The following is a 17,981-nucleotide window of genomic DNA, read 5'->3' on the forward strand; positions in this document are numbered from 1 at the left end:
AATAAAAATGTCAATAAAATTGCAGGACGATTTAGATTATCTGATTTTAAAGATCATGTGGAAAAATAAAAATCAGAAAACATCCAGAAAAACTGGCAAGGAATAGATTTAAATATATACTAGAATTTAATATATGATAATGGCATTTAAAATTAAAGATACCAGTTAAAACTACAAAGACAATTGACCAGTCATTTGGTAAAATAAAACTATATCCCTGTTGTTTTTTTTTTTATGACAAATAAAAAACCAAAACTGTAAAAAGTACTATGAGGTAACGTGGAACAATACAAAGATAAAAAGATAATTGGCAAACCTAGAAAAAAATATTCACATCATATAACATCAGTAAAGGACCAAGAACCTTAATATATACAAAGTTCTGGCCGGGTACAGTGGCCCACACCTGTAATCCCAACATTTTGGGAGGCCGAGGCAGGAGGACGGCCTCAGGTCAGGAGTTCGAGACCAGCCCGGCCAACATGGTGAAACCCATCTCTACTAAAAATACAAAAATCAGCCAGGTGTGGTGGTGTACGCCTGTAGTACCAGCTACTCAGGAGGCTGAGGCAGGAGAATCGCTTGAACCCAGGAGACAGAGGCCGCAGTGAGCCAAGATCGTGCCACTGCATTCCAGCTAGGGTGACAGAGCCAGACTCTGTCTCAAAAAAAAAAAAAAGTGCTTACTAATAAATAGGCAAAAACTCAATAAAAATTTGGTATTTCACAGAAAGAATGCACACAAATGTCTTTTAAATAAAAAGTCTAACCTCATTCATACTTTGAAAATTTTAAATTAAAATGTGTCACTTTTTAACTATCAGATTGACCAAGGTTAAAGTTTGATAATACATAACACTGAAGAATATGGGGAAATAGGTGCTCTCACACATTGTTGTTAGAAGAGTAAAATGGTATAAATCTCTCTGGTAAGTCATTGGTATTAATTCTCAAAAATTTTAAAATATCCATCATTAGACCTAGAAATTTCTTTTCTGAAAATTTATGTTCACAAAAGTGATTTTTCACAAACTATTCGATGTAGAAATGTCAACAGTAACAGTAAAAGTATCAGAAACAACCCTAATGTCTATCAGTGGGGAACTGGGTATATAAAAGAAGTACCACATAGCTGATTAAAAAAAAAAAAAAAAGTGCAGTAGATCTAGCTGCTAATATAAGATGTTCGGCTGGATGCGGTGGCTCACACCTGTAATCCCAGCACTTTGGGAGGCCAAGGCGGGCGGATGACAAGGTCTGGAGATCAAGACCATCCTGGCTAACATGGTGAAACCCCGTCTCTACTAAAAATACAAAAATTAGCCAGGCGTGGTGGCAGGTGTCTGAAGTCCCAGCTACTCGGGAGGCTGAGGCAGAAGAATGGCGTGAACCCGGGAGGTGGAGCTTGCAGTGAGCGGAGATCGCGCCACAGCACTCCAGCCTGGGCGATGAAGCGAGACTCCGTCTAAAAAAAATTAAAAAAAAAAAAAAGTTCCCCTATATTCAGAGGTAAAAGGTTTAAAACATGCATGTAGTGTATTTTCACTTGTAAAGAAAAAAAGATGGGGCATACACAGGTTTCCATATTGATGAAAAAGTTTAGGAAGGTTACATAAGAAACTATTAACAGTGATCACTTCTGCAGAGGAGACCTATAAGAGATGACTTATATTTCACTCACTGTATACTTTTGAACTCTAGAAATTTTTTGTCAGCTGCATGAATACTTTTTTGACTGAAAGAAGGACCTAGTTAACAAGAAAAACAGCAGCAGCACAAAAATTATCATGAAAGGAATGGAAATAGACCTGAAAGATGCAGTATGTTTCTGGTAACCAAAGGGAAGACAGTCTAGGTAATGCATACAACACATACTTTGGCACTTAGGCCAGAATATGGGGTGTTTAATTTTGGCCTAAGAGGAGAAATGTTCAAAAGGATAGAGGCTAAGATCGGGGGGGATTAGGCCAGATGATATAGGGCCTTAAAAGTTAGGCAATTAAAACCTAATGAAAAACGAAAAACAGAAGCCAGAGGAGAGGAATAATGGCATCTAAAGTGTTAGGGAAGATAATTCTGGCAAATGGTAAACAAAACAAAGTTAACAAAGAGAACTGAGAGTGAAGGATGCCAACCTATAGCCTCTGTCAGCAATCCAGGCAGGTGGTGATGATGGCCTGAACTAGAATTTGGTGGCAGGAATGGAGAATAGTGAATGAGTATGACAGACATTTTAAAAGAGATTACACATCAAGAAATGAACAAGGATTCAATAATTATTGCAAACTTTCAAATCTAGTAACTAGATTCCATTTAAAAGATTGAAATTTATGGGGGATAAGTCAATTTTAGAAAAAGGACAGAAAATAGGATGAGATATGAAGTCCAAGAAGAAAACATCCACCAGGCATTTGGAATCTTAAAGATACAGCAAATTTTTAGTTGGAAGACACACATCAGAATTCTGGCTCTGCCACCTACCATCTCTCTGATCTGAGCCAATTACTGAAATATTTGAGTCCCAACTTCTTTGTCTGTAAAATGGGGTATTTATAAAGAACTGCTGATTTTCATAAAAAACACCTCTAGAAAAATATACAAGAGATATTGGTTGCCACTGGGCAAAGGAGCTGTGTATATGACAGAACAGTAGGTGGGAAATAGTCACTATATATCCTTTTGTAGTTTTGGAATTTTGACCACATGAATGCGCTGGCATTTAAAAAACTGAATTAAAATTAAAAATCAAATGTAAGTGAGGTGACATTTGTAATCTTTGTAAGATTACAAAGCCACTGAAAGTCAAAGCACTTTGCAACCCATACAGGTTACTATGCTAGAGAACAATATAGAAGCTCAGGTAAAAGGATTAGATTGTCGGAGGCCCTGCAAACCAGCATTAAGAAAGGCCATAAGAATGACAGAGAACAACTGGTAGAAAGCAGAGAGCCATGGACTCAACTTGGAAGAAAAAGGGCAGTGAAGAATACAGAGAAGGTGCAGGTTAGGTAGTGTAGTGAATGAGGACAGTTAAGTGCCAAAGGAAGGGGCAGGTTGACAGTGCCAAATGTAAAGTGCCTAAGCAAAGTGACAGGAAAACAGATCAAAATGCAAGTGTATAAAAGAAACAGCAGGGGATGAGGAAATAAAAGCAGATACAGATGCTGTTACTGAAGTTCAAAAGAATGTATTTTTAAAAAGTGATTATTATTTAATACTATAATTTATATTTATTTATTCAAGCACTTAGGCCATTTCCGTTTGTTCACTTTTTGTTACCTAAATTAGCCTGCCTTGTGCTGTTAATTAACTTGTGATTAGGACTAATATCCTAAACCAAACAGCCCCACAAGTTAGGAACTACATCCTATATTTATATGTATTCCATATTATGTCTCAGATTGCTCTATGTATAATAGATATTTAGCCTTCTGTGATAATAAACTAGGTGAGACATTTTATATAAAATGACAATAATTTCAATAAGAAGAATTTTACCATTTAAAAAACTGAATATTAGAAAATCTTGTGATAAAATTATTTACAACGTTATATTCTGTTTCTGTCATCTAGCACATTATTGGGAACCTAAAGCAGTCTCGGTAAATAAATACTCGTTTAAGCCTGGGTGCATAGCAAAGTCCCATCTCTACTAAAAAGTTTTTAAAAATTAGCTAGGTGTGGTGGGGCACATCTGTAGTCCTAGCTGCTTGGGAGGCTGAGGTGGGAGAATCACTTGAGCCCAGGAATTTGAGGTTGTAGTGAACTGCAATTGTGCTACGGCACTCCAGCTTGGGCAACAGATTAAGACTCTGTCTTAAAAATAATAATAATAAAATAAAAAACACTGATTTAAACGTTCATTAATCCAAACTAGTAAGCGTAACAGAGCAAATCATGAAGTTCCCCAGAAATGGTATGTCAATCACATTTCAATATAAAATCTGGTTTATGGACATTACCTACTACAAAATTGTTACCAGGATCATTCTTCATATCAACAAAAAGGAAAAACTGTTTTTTCAAAAGGAGTCCTCGGTCTCATTCATTACTACTGCCTTCTTCACTAACTATCTGGTCTAAATTTTCCTCTCTACTGGCTTAACTCACTACTCAACTAGAGGCTCTGGCCTGAATTATTGTTTTCTGGGTCAATCCCTAAATAGGGTCTTCTCCTATACCCTGGAATAGGACTGGCCACCAGGGATGTGTTCCAGAAAAGTATAGTAAAATGAAGTTTATAATCTTTAAAGTAAAAAAAAAAAAAAAAAAAAAAAAAAAGTTATGTTTGAAAGTATTCTGTCAGAGACATAATACCTCAAAGTTTTCTGTCTCTATTGTACTAACTGCAAAGAAAAAGATTATTACAAGAACTAATTCTAAGGCTGAACTTGTCACTCCTCCTAGTCACGGGTAAGGTACAAATTAGAAGCTCTCAGAAGAGAAAATGTTAAAAATAAAATTTGCATCTTTGAGACTATCTGGAACAAATAATATTTCGCTCTGTAACAGAGAGGTTGCATAAGTCAAATATTCTCTTCCAGTAAGACTACAGGCCGGGTGCAGTGGCTCATGCCTGTAATCCCAGCTACTCGGGAGGCTGAGGCAGGAGAATCACTTGAACCCAGGAGGCGGAGGCTGAGGCGAATTGAGATAGCACCACTGCATTCCAGCCTGGGCAACAGAGGAAAACTCCATCTCAAAAACAAAACAAAGCAAAACAAAACATGTCTTCTTTTCAAACCCCTGAACTGTTCACAAAAAGTGATCCTACAATGGGCCACAAACAAACTTTAAGAATAACAAAAAGTTAGCAACAACAAAAATTCCACCAACAAATATGGAAAACTAATCACTTCAAAAGTAGAAAACATTACACTAATGCCATGGTCAAAGAAGAAACAAAAATTGCTCTCATGGATATTTCAAAAAATCATTTACAGTAGCATTAAAACCATGAAATATTTAGGAATGTATCTAACAAAATACGTGCAAGATTTGTATGCTGAACTAAAAACCACCCACGTGGCCCGGTGTGGTGGTACACGCCTATAACCCCAGCACTTTGGAAGGCCGAGGCAGGCAGATTGCTTGAGCCCAGGAGTTTGAGGCCAGCCTGGACAAAATAGCGAGATCTCGTCTCTACAAAAAAATACAAAAACTGGCTGGGCATTGGTGTGCACCTGAGGTTTCAGCTCCTTGGGAGGTTGAAGCAGGAGGATGACTTAAGCCCAGGAGGTCAAGATTGCAAAGAGCCGCGATCACACCACTGCACTCCAGCCTGGGCACTGGAGTGAGACCCTGTCTCAAAAAATAAATAAATAAAAATAAAAACCACTGATAAGATGAGGGATAAAATACTACAAATTGGGTACAGTACATAGTGCTTGGGTCATGGGTACACCAAAATCTCACAAATCACCAAAGAACTTACTCATGTAACCAAACACCACCTGCTCCCCAAAAACCTATGGAAAACAACAAAACAAAACAAAAATACACTGATGAGAAACTGAAGAAGAGCTTAAAAAAAAAAAGAGAGAGAGAGATAGGCCAGGTGCGGTGGCTCATGCCTGGAATCCCAGCACTTTGAGAGGCTAAGGCAGGTGAATCATTTGAGACCAGGAGTTTGAGACCAGCCTGGGCAGTGTGGCAAAATACCATCAATACAAAAATTAGACAGGTGTGGTGGCATGTACCTGTAGTCCCATCTACTTCAGAGGCTGAGGTGGGAGGATCACCTGAGGCTGCAGTGAATCATGATTGCACACCACCGCCCTCCAGCCTGGGCAACAGAGTGAAACCTAGCTCCAAACAGGAAGAAAAAAAAAAAAGGAGAGATATACCATGTTCAAAAAAAAAACACAATACTATTGGCCAGGCACAGTGGCTCTCACCTATAATCCCACCACTTTGGGAGGCTGAGACAGGCAGATCACTTGAGATCAGAAGTCTGAGACCAACCTGGCCAACATGGTGAAACCCCATCTCTACTAAAAATACAAAAATTAGCTGGGGGTGGCGGTGTGCACCTGTAATCCCAGCTACTTGGGAGGCTGAGGCAGGAGAATTGCTTGAACCTGGGAGGTGAAGGCTGCAGTAAGCTGAGATCACACCACTGTACTCCAGCCCTGGTGACAGAGCAAGATTTCATCTCAAACAAACAAACAAACAAACAAAAAAAACAAAACCCCCCACAATACTATTAAAATGTCAATTCGTCCCAAATTGATCTTTAGATGTAAAGACCAATAAAAATCCCAGCAGCCTTTTTTTGGTAGAAATTGACAAACTGATTCTAAATTTTACATGGAAAGGCAGTAGACCTAGAACACCCAAATTGAATTCCTGGGCTCAAGCAATCCTGCCAGCTCAGTCTCCCAAGTAGTAAGGACTATAAGTATATACCAGTACACCTAGCTGATTTTTAAAAAAATTTTTTTTGTAGAGACAGAGTCTCACTATGTTGCCCAGGCTACTCTTAAACTCCTCACCTCAAGTGATCCTCTCACCTTGGCCTCTTAAAAGTGCTGAGATTGTAGGTATGAGCCACCACATCCCACCCAGCCTAACAATTTTGAAAAAGAAATACAAAGGTAGAGGACTCACACTATCTGATTCCAACAGTTGCCATAAAATGACGGTAATCAAGACAGTGTCCTATTTGCTTAATGACAGATATACAGACCAATGGAACACAATAGAATTTAGAAATAAATCCACACAGATATGGCCAACTGATTTTCAACAAAGATGCTAAAGTAATTCAATGGGAAAAGAAAAGTTTTCCCCACGAAAGGGTGCTACAACTGGCTATCCAAATGCACCTTGATGCCTATCTTATACCATACACAAAAGTTAACTCAAAATGGATCACACAGGGCTATATATAAAACTTAAACTACAAAACTTTTAGGAGAAAACTTTTGTGATTTTGGGTTAGGCAGACTTCTTAGATAAAATACAACCTATAAAAGAAAAAAACATTAATAAATTAGATTTTATCACAACTTAAAACTTCTTTTCAAAAGACAGATACTAAAGATACATATTGAGAGGAAATACTTGTAAAACATACATCTGATAAAATATCAAGAATATATAAATAACAATAACAAAAAGACAAAAAACCTAATAAAAAAATAAAATATTAAAATAGGCACTTCACTGAAGATACAGATGACAAATAAGCCTGTAAGATGCTCAACATCATTAGTCATTAAGAAAATGCAAAATAAAACCATGATGAAATACCACTACACACCTATTACAAAACCATACAACACAAAGTGCTGGCAAGGATACAGAACTAGAACTCATATATGGCTGGTGGGTAAGTAAAATGGTATCGGTATCGCAATTTTGGAAAACGGTTTGGCAGTTTTATGGAATAAGTGTTTACCACACAACCCAGCAATTCCATTTCTAGGTATTTACCCAAGAGATGTCACACAAAATCATGTATGATTTTCATGTATGATTACAGCTTTATTCATAATAGCCAAAAACACAGAAATAATCCAAATGTCCGTCAACTTGTGAACAAATTGTTGTATGCCCATATATCTGAATACTGCTCAGCAATAAAAGGGAATGAACTATTGCTACATGCAACAACATGGATAAATATTAAAAGTATTATGGTAAGTGAAAGAAGCCATATCCAAAAGGCCATATACCATATGATTCTATTTATATCCTAGAAAGGCAAAAATCACAGCAACAGAAATCAGACTGGTAGTTGTCAGGGGCTGGGGAAAGAACTGACTACAGAGGGGCCTGCAGAAACTTTGAGGGATGATGAAAATGTTCTGTATCTCAACTGTGGCAGTGGTTTTGTACATTTGTAAAAACTCATCCAACTGCATACCTAGAAAAGTTTCTGTAAATAAATTATACCACAATAAATCCGGCTTTTTAAGAAATGCATTTCAAACTAATGGTAATAAGAACAACACAAGACATAATTTATGAAATGTGGTCAATCTGTACCAAGAAACAAATTAATGGTCTTAACTGCTTTCATTATTAAATAAGAAAAATAAAAAAAATGTACCAAGCACTTGAAAAAGATGAGAAAGCAAAGCTTCTGGCAAGTCTAATCAAGAAAAACGGGATATATAGGTTGGGCGTGGTGGCTCACGCCTGTAATCCTAGCACTTTGGGGAGGCCGAGGCGGGTGGATCACCTGAGGTCAGGAGTTCGAGACCAGCCTGGCCAACATGGTGAAACCCTGTCTCTACTAAAAATACAAAAATTAGCCTGGCAGCGTGGCTCATGCCTGTACTCCCAGCTACTTGAGAGGCTGAGGCAGGAGAGTCACTTGAACCCCGGAGGCGGAGGTTGTAGTGAACCGAGATGGTGCCATTGCACTCCAGCCTGGGCAACAGAGTGAAACTCTATCTCCAACCAAAAAAAAAAAAAAAAAAGAAGAAAGAAAGAAAGGAAAAGAAAAAGGGGATATAAACACAAATGTACAAGATAAAAAATTTTAAAAATCAAAGATATTAGAAGTTAAAAAGACTCTTTATGCTGATACCAATGAATTTGAGAAGTAAATTAAATGGGAAACGAATGACCAAAACTGATTCCAGAAGAGGTAAAAAACTGACAGGAAAATAACATGTAGTGATTGGAAACGTTCTCAAAACAACTATCGCTGGAAAAAGTTCTAGAGTCAGATAAATTTATGGTACTTTTAAAGTTATACCTTCAGAAACAGAAAATTCTGTTATAGTTCTTAACCATTCCAGAGTATAGAAAGAGAAACTTGCCAGTTCATTTTATTAAGACAGCACAACCCCAACCCTACAATCTGTCAAAGTATTCAAAAAGGAAAACTAAAGAATAAACTTACCTTTAATATAACTTACAGCTACCCTTTAAAAAGCATTTATTTGTATGTGCCAGACACACATTATATATTGCTTTACTCAAATATCTTACCTGGCGATCCTCTATTTCCCTAGTTTATTTGAATTTCTATGTTTCCTTAAAACCTTTCTCTTTGCCTCCCCCATTTTTACCCATACCTAATTACCATGTTTCCTAATTACCTAACAAAACAAAACCCAAAAAAATCCATCACAAGAGATTTTCTGTAACTTTTTACCATAATACCTACTCACTCACTTACATTAGGCTTCTTAAGGTCTTCCTTCCGATTCTATGTGAACTAGAGAAAGCCTATCTACTTCTACTCTGGGTCCCTTCCAGTCTCACCTACTCAAGGACATTGCTCTAGCAATTTTTGCCCTCTACCAGGTCATTTCCATTAATAAAAAACAAGTTTACTCCTCCCAGGATAAAAACATACAGCATACCTTTTAGCAATACCATATCATTTCTCTGCTCCCTTGAGAGCAGAATTGCTTTTTTTTTTTTTTTTTTTTGAGACAGATTTTGCTCTTGTTGCCAGGCTGGAGTGCAATGGCACAATCTTGGCTCACGACAACACCCGCTTCCCGGATTCGAGTGACTCTCCTGCCTCAGCCTCCCAGAGTAGCTGGGATTACAGGCATGCACCATCACGCCCAGCTAATTTTGTATTTTTAGTAGAGACAGGGTTTCTCCATGTTGGTCAGGCTGGTCTTAACTCCACCCACCTTGGCTTCCCAAAGTGCTGGGATTACAGGCATGAGCCCCCACGCCCAGCCCAGAATTCCTTTTAAAACGTTTTCTACAGTAGGCACTCAATATTCATGGGTTCCGCATCCACTGATTCAACCAACTCCAGATCAAAAATATTTGAAATATTAATAATAAAAAAGAATAATACAAATAAAAAAACAACATAATACAACTATTTACTTAAAATTACATTGTATTAGGTATTATAAGTAATCCTGAGAAGGGTCGGTCCTGGAATCAATCTCCAGCGGATACTGAGGGACCAATGTACATTCACTGCCTTAATCTCTCTCCTGTTTTTCTGCAGAATCCACTCTAATCAGCCTTTTACCCAAAATGCTGCAGCAAAATTGCTCTCTTAAGGTTATCAATGACTTCATATTGCCAAACGCAAAGGTGAACTATCAGTCCTTATCTTGGCAAATATGGCTGCAGTAGCTCTCATGGTAGATCAAGGTCTTCTCCCTATAAAATACTATTCTGACTTATGTATTACTGGCCACTCCTTTCCAGGCTCCTTTGCTGGTTGTTTCTCAGCTCATCACTCCCTAAATCTTCTCTAGCCATATTGTCTCCCTAGTTGAGCCATCCAGTCTCATGGCTTCACATACCATCTATAAACTGATAACTCTCATATTTATAACCTCAGCTGTATCTGTCCACTAAACTCCAGGCACATATGTCCTTGACATCTCCACCTGGATGTCTGACATTTTACACTTTATATACTCAGAAGTGAACTCTTGATCTTCAAGAAATGAGTCTCCCAGAGTCTTGCCCATTCCAAGTAAATGACAATTGCTTTTGTTGATGGCAGAAAGTTTAGAGCCACCTTTCTTTCTCTCCACTATGCCAGGAAATCCATCAGCTCTAGCCTTTAAAATATATCCAAACTATTACCACTTCTCACTACCACCCCAACTACCTTGGTTCAGGTAACTATATATTTTCTAATTGAATTATTTGTTACTGCCTCTTAAATGTTCTCCCAGCTTCTGCCTTTGGGCCCCTACAACCTAGTCTCAATATAGCTAAGCCAGAGATAATATTTTAGAACTTAAGTCAGATAATGTCCTCTGCTCAAAATCTTCCAGAGGCAATCTATCTCATGTAGAATAAAAAGCTAAAGTCCTTAAGAAGGACTCAAAGGCCCTAAATGCCTATTCTTCCCTATCATCACCTAACATCACCTCCTACTAATCTCCCCTATTAACAGTCACACTGACTTCACACTCATGAATGTTCTCACTTAAGGGCCTTCAGGCTTTTCTCCTGCTGATAATACCCTACCTTCAGGGGCCCACAAAATTGACATTCCCTTCTTTAGGTCTTTCCATAAATGTCCATTTCTCAGTGAGGGTTTCTCTAACCAGCCCTAAAACTGCAACCTCCACCTTCCATATTCTCTAATCTTCTTCCTGACTTTTTCTTGGCAGCATTTATCACTATCTGACGTCTCTGCCTAGCAGAAGCAAATGCAAATCTCTACAGGAAAGTACTTTTTAGTCTGAGCCTTAAATAATTCCCACACATACTTCTCCAAGAATGAGTAGTTCAAAGTGAAAAACAACCAGGTAAACAAGGAAAAAGGGTATAGAAACAGAAAGCAGAGACAAATCTGCAGACTTTAGATAAACTGAAAAAATAATTATTGAACTAAAACATATATAAGAAGAAATTACCGAGAACACAGCACAGAGACAGAAAATAGAAAACAAGATAAGGCGGCCGGGCGCGGTGGCTCAAGCCTGTAATCCCAGCACTTTGGGAGGCCGAGACGGGCGGATCACGAGGTCAGGAGATCGAGACCATCCTGGTTAACACGGTGAAGCCCCGTCTCTACTAAAAAATACAAAAAACTAGCCGGGCGAGGTGGCGGGCGCCTGTAGTCCCAGCTACTCGGGAGGCTGAGGCAGGAGAATGGTGTGAACCCGGGAGGCGGAGCTTGCAGTGAGCTGAGATCCGGCCACTGCACTCCAGCCTGGGTGACAGAGCGAGACTCCGTCTCAAAAAAAAAAAAAAAAAAAAAAAAAAAAAAAAAGAAAACAAGATAAGGCACATGAAGGATTAACGGGAGAAGGGTTGCCATACCTTTAATAGGAGGTCCAGAAGAAAAGGTGAGAAAAAGAGACAGTGGCAATATCTGAAGAAATTACAAGTAACAATTTCCCAGAATTGCTGAAAGATACCAATCTTCTGATTCAAGAAATCAAACACAGTCTAGATAGTTTAAAAAGAAATTCACAACTAGACATTTCATAGTGAAACTACAGAAAATCAAGTCAAAGAGAATAATTGTAAAGCAAAAAAAAAAAAAAAAAAAAAAAAAAAAAATCCTTCCAAAGAGTATTACTACTCTTCAGCAGCAATAAAGAAAACCAGTAGACAGCAGAATGGTATCCTCAACGCCCTGGGAATTCTATCCTGAGAAAGCATCTTTCAAGATTGAGGACAAAATGAAAGCATTTTTAGGCAAGCAAATATTGAGAGGGTTTACCACCACAGACTCTCACTCAAGGACCTTCCGAAGGCAGAAGGAAAAGTAACTAGGAAATAGCTGAGATGCAAGAGAGCAAAGACAATGGAAGGTCCAAATGAACAATTAATTTCCTAAACAATAACAAAACTATATAAGAAAAAATAGTTTAATTGTATTTTATGTAACTTGTATTTTAATTACAAGTTTAGAGTGATGAAACAATAATACATAAAAGTTTAGAGTGATGAAAAGGGCATTCAAGTGTGTTCAAAGGACTTTCAGCAGAATTAACTTTAGACTGATAAAAATGACTATCAGTTATGTTTTCATTTCTAGGATAACAACTAAAAGAATATTTAACAAGACGGTATACTTCCAGACTAGTCAAGTCCAATGGAATGGTAAGATATAAAAAATAATCAATCCAGAAAGAAACCCCCATCTCCTCCAAAGAGTGAAAAGGAACAGGGGAGACAGAGAGAAAACACAAAATAAAATGGTAGATTTAAACTCGAATGTGTGATAAATCACAGTAAATCAGGTGAATCAAATGCTCCATCTAAAAATGACAAAAGACTGCCAGGCTGGATTAAAAATAATCCAATTAGGCCGGGCATGGTGGCTCACACCTGTAATCCCAGCACTTTGGGAGGCTGAGGCAGGTGGATTGCTTGACGTCAAGAGTTCAGGACCAGCCTGGGCAACATGATGATGATTCTCTACTAAAAATACAAAAATTAGCCGGGTGTGGTGGCATATGCCTGTAGTCCCAGCTACTTGGGAAGCTGAGATGGGAGGATCGCTTGAACCCTGGAGGTGGAGGTTGCAGTAAGCCAAGACTGTACCATTGCACTCCAGCCTGGGTAAATGACAGAGCAAAATTCTGTCTCAAAAAAAAAAAAAAAATCCAATTAAATATTAAATGCTGTTTATAAGAAACATGTGAAACATAAAGATATATAAAGATTGAAACTAAAAAGATGGTAAACAACCTATCATGTCAAAAAATGTAAAAGAAAGCTAAAGTAGTGATATTAATATCAGACGAAATAGACTAGGGCAAGAGACACATTAAAGGGACCTAAAATAAGTGGAAACATAAAATATGTTCATGCACTGGAAGACAGTATTATAAAGTTATCATACAAACTGATCTTTTATATTCAGTGTAATCCCAATCAAACTGTTAAATTTGACAAGCTGGTTGTGAAATTTATACAGAATTGCCAAGGACCAACAAAGTATGAGTATTCAAAATATATAAAAAATAATTACGAATCAACAGAAAAATAGGCAAGAGACCTGAATAGCCATGTCATAAGAGAAAATCCAAATGATCAATAAACATATTAAAAAGGTTCAATTTCTTTAATAATCAAGGAGTCACACATAAAAAGTACAATTTCTAAACTGGTAAAAATTTAAGTCTGATAAGTCTATGTGTTGGTGAGGATGTGATCAATGGATGCCCTCATACACAGCAGGAATGTAAACTGGTTCATTGACTTTGGAAAATAGTTTGACGTTATCTGTTAAAATTGAAGATACGCATTTTCTATAAGTCAGAAATTTCATTCCTAGGTATACACTCTAAAGAAATTTGCATGTGTGCACTGGGAGACAAACAGAAGAACGTTCTGCACTGTTTGCAAAAGGCCCATGCTGGAAATAACCCATCGAGAGCAAATAAACTGTGATACATTCATACAATGGGGTACTACATTACAATTAAAGGGAAAAGACATGGATAAGTCTCACCAGTGTAATGCCGAGCAAAAGAAACAAAAAGAAAGCTAAACAGTATTCTTTAGGAATACATGTGAAGAAGGTAAAAGAAGAGCAAAGAAATTATTATCACGAAAGTCAAAATAGTGGTTTGCTTTTGGTAGGTGTAAAGTTTCAATCAGGAAGGACCATGCAAGGGAAGGAAGCAGGGTTCTGTGATCCTGTAATGTTCTATTTCCAGCTGGATGGCAGTTGCATGGGTTTTCGCTTAGAAGTATTTAAACTATTTATACATTTTTACATACTTTTCTCACTTAAAAGTATTTAAACTATTTATACATTTTACATACTTTTCCGTATGTGTGATCTATCTCACAATAAGAAAAAAATGAGAAGGAATAATACCGTGCTTCTCACTGATCTTTCTAAATAACTGGGTTTGGTTCTTTATACAAATTCTCTAAAATGACTAAAGTGGCTGGGCACATTCTTCTTGGAAAGATAGCATTATTTAGTAGAAAAAGCAGTAGGACTAGGGATTAGAGGACAGAAGCTCTCTGAATTAAATTCTTAATTTACTTCTCTTAAGATGCTCTCTTAAGCATATTAAGTCTCTCTGAACCCTAAGTGCTTATCTATGAAATGTAGATTTAACAACTGTCCTTATCTTGGGATATCTGTGACCATCAAATCATAATATAGTAAATTAAAAGATGTTTAGAAAACTGCAAACAAACAGAAAAACAAACACAGCAGTTTAGTTTTAATAATCTGAAATTCAAAGATTTTTGATCCACTGGAGTCATGATGATGCTAAGAGATAAAAACTTCCATTCCATTTTAAATAGCATTATTTGCAAAATGATGTGTCTCTATTGGTAATGGGTAAACAGGGTTCTATTTTGAGAAAACAATAAACATAAAATATTAATTTAACCTAACAGATGGTAATAGATGGTGTCAAAGATGTCACATTAAAAGTCTAAAGAGTGAGATCTGCTCTTCTGTTTACAAAAGAAGACTGAAGAATGTCTTCGGCTCTCCATGGAGAAATATACTTCCCAAGTTGTCCATCCAGCCCCATCTCCATTACAGATAACAGTCAGCCCCTAAATTTTTCTCCCCAAATTGATTGAAAAATACAAGAATAAAAAAACCAATGTAACTGGGCTTCTCAATTAGCCTTAGTGCCACTATGGGAAAATGAACAAGCAACTGAGTGGCAAGTTTCATTGACTAAAACAAACATTGAAGTATAGAAGTTTTATATATTTATTGTGCCACTTATAAAATAACTTCTGCCACAAACATCAACAATGCTTTAGAAGTTTTTCATATTCAACCACTTAGATGACAAAGACAATATAAAAATGCAAAACATTTTACTATATTGTAATGTTATATTATTTTTTCTATATAAAATGTTACAAGTTCTACATACCTGAATATTCTCCCTACTCCAAGTATGTGGTGTTTTGCTAGCAAGTAATTTCAGATCTTGAATAGCAAGTCTCTTTACTGCCTTCCTGGGATCATTCTTCAAATACTGCAACAGAAGTTGAATCTATAAAGGAAGTAAGTCACTCCATAAACAATACTGTAACTGAAATGATCATTAGAAATGCAGTGTAGTTTAGTGAAACTTATAAAGGGACAGGATTCACTTCAAATCAGAGCTCTGTCACTCATTAGCTACGTGCCCACATTTGGACCTCTTTCTCCATGTTTGTAAAATACTACCATTTAACTTTAAAGTTTTAGCACAGGACCTGGCATTTACTCAATCCTTTCTTTCTTTTTTTTTTTTTTTAATATGGCCAACTTCACAGCCAGCCATGTACCCCACAACATCTCATTTTCCTCAAGGGCTCCCAACAATCAGTACTGTGAACAGAGAGAATAAAAAAGCAAGCAAAAGGAAATTAATCTGACCTTTATTACAGAAAAGAACCTTAATGTCCTCCAGACTTATGGGCCACTTTCTTATTTCTAGTCATATATTTAAGTTTACCAGAGAATAGGCAGTTTAAAGAAAATCGAAATTACCTGCTTAGGTGTATCAACCAAAGATGAAGCTGCAAGTAGAGTGAAAGTGTGCAAAGACACAATCACCATTTTGGTGGACGGATAGGATGTGACCAGCTGTTGTAAAAGCTGACGAGCACTGGAAGCCAAGATTGCATCATGGTGCATGTGCTGTAGGATGGGTATCAATTTTAGCTTCAAGTCTACTGGTGTTGCTAAACCTAGACACAAAAAGAATTCTCAAGGTATTTGTGATCATCATCCTTAAAAATATTCCAGATTAAAAAGCTGTGACTCAATTAGCAAAATTGCACTTGAAAAACACAGTATACTAATATTATATTTGTAACATTAAAGATTATACTAGAACCAATCAATAAATTCAGTATTTTTTCCAAAGTATTTATCTTGATATTAACTTTTCAATGATTATAAAACTACATGCTGATAATAAAAACTGTCTTTAAAAAGCACAGTAGAAACAAAGTCATATTTGCTGCCTATTTCCTCTCATTATCATAATAAAAAAATTATACATATATATATACACACACACAAACACACACACTTGATGGCTACAGTCTGATTATACTTATGATTTTAATTATTTCCTTCAACAACTAAATTAGAATCAGGATATTAATAAACTGTGTGTAGAACAGTTTCGAAATCCTCTGAACTTTGTGTAGTAAACGCCTTTCTTTATTGCATACACAACTGGGTCCATGAAGACTAACCCTAATCCACGTTTTCCTGTCAACAGTGGAGTGAAACCAACAAATCTTTTCTTCTATGGCATGGCTTTGTGGTAATGGTGAACACAAATTTCTCAGTCATAATGTATGACCACATACATGCCACAAGCTAATTATACTCTGCATATCGCTGGTTTTTCCACGGTGAAATAATTGTGGGTATGAACGTAAGACAGCACTTCAATGTCCAACAGTTGCCTACATCAACAAATTCCATTGCTAGATGGCCTCTACTTGGGTTTGCCAGAGGGAAAAGAATGAGATCAGAGTATTCCCTGCTTTCCTCTCTGCAGGGTCACATCATGCTCATGTTGTTATTATTTTGTTCCTTAAGGTTCTGAATGCACTTGACACTGCTGACCATTCTATCTTTGAAACTCTCTCCTAATGGCTTTGGCTCCTCCACTCTTACTGCTTTCTGACCTCTTTCTCTGGCTGTTCCTTCTTAACCTCCTTTGCAGTCTTCTTGTCTGTCTACTATATTGTAATGTTATATTATTTTTTCTATATAAAATGTTACAAGTTCTACATATGTTACAAGTTCTACATATAAAATGTTACAAGTCTACACTTTAATTTCTGATATTCCCATAGGTTGGTAATAAATTATCTTCTCATTGTATGTGCTTTCCCTGAGTGAGCTGATATAATTCCATGGTTTCCCTTATTAGCTAAATGTGAAAGGTTGCCACCCACCTGTCCTCCTGCCCAGGACATCAGATGCATGTATCTCATTACCTTCTGGTCATCTGCACTAGGAGGTCTCAGAAGAATTTTGTATTAATAGGGCCCAAAGAGAACTGATCTTCACCTTGAAACTGCCCCTCCAAAAATACTCCTGTTTCAGTAAATGACATCATTACAGCTCCTTAGACCCTGGAGTCTTTCTTAATTAATGAAAGAAGGATTCTCTCACATCCCATTTCCAAATGTATTAGCAAATCTTACTGGTTCTATCTTCAAAATAAAATCCAAAACTAACTCTTTCTACCTCCGTTGTTACCATGCCAATCCACTTCCACTACCATCTCTTGACTAAATTATAGAAAGTCTCCTAAGTATTCTCCCTACTTAGGCCTTTCCCCATGGCAGACTCCACTCTCATATCCCCTCTTTCCTCTACTGCAAGTTTATTCTCAACCCAGTACTCAGAGGGATCTTAGTGCTTACAGGCATTTTTACTAAAGATTTCGTGAGGCTCGGAGATTTTACTTGGCAGAAACACAAGCGGCTTAAAACCAAATGTCAGGATACTCTGTTCCTAAAACTCCTCTTCCGTTTCCATGTCTTGGGTTCCAATTTTCCTCCACTTTTCCTCCACCCACACTCCTATGTTTTCCTCTACCTCTCTCTTCTCCTAATTCCTG

General features: G+C 37.2%; 1 protein-coding gene across 5 annotated transcripts in view; it reads right to left on the reverse strand.

Moving 5' to 3' along the window:
• The window catches only part of INTS7 (integrator complex subunit 7), a 94,748-nt gene that overhangs the window by 51,410 nt on the left and 25,357 nt on the right, over positions 1 to 17,981 (reverse strand). For 4 of the 5 annotated variants that reach the window (XM_074035940.1, XM_005540768.5, XM_065541388.2 and 1 more), the window contains 2 exons: positions 15,881 to 16,080; positions 15,276 to 15,398 (listed from right to left, as the gene is read on the reverse strand). In XM_074035940.1, coding sequence (XP_073892041.1) covers positions 15,276 to 15,398; positions 15,881 to 16,080 — 323 coding nt within the window. Of the gene's footprint in view, positions 1 to 15,275; positions 15,399 to 15,880; positions 17,085 to 17,175; positions 17,862 to 17,981 lie in introns of those variants that run through there. The other variant, XM_074035943.1, reaches the window with a different exon arrangement.

The sequence above is a fragment of the Macaca fascicularis genome, chromosome 1 (genome assembly GCF_037993035.2).
Source record: "Macaca fascicularis isolate 582-1 chromosome 1, T2T-MFA8v1.1".
NCBI classification, from domain to species: Eukaryota; Metazoa; Chordata; class Mammalia; order Primates; family Cercopithecidae; genus Macaca; species Macaca fascicularis.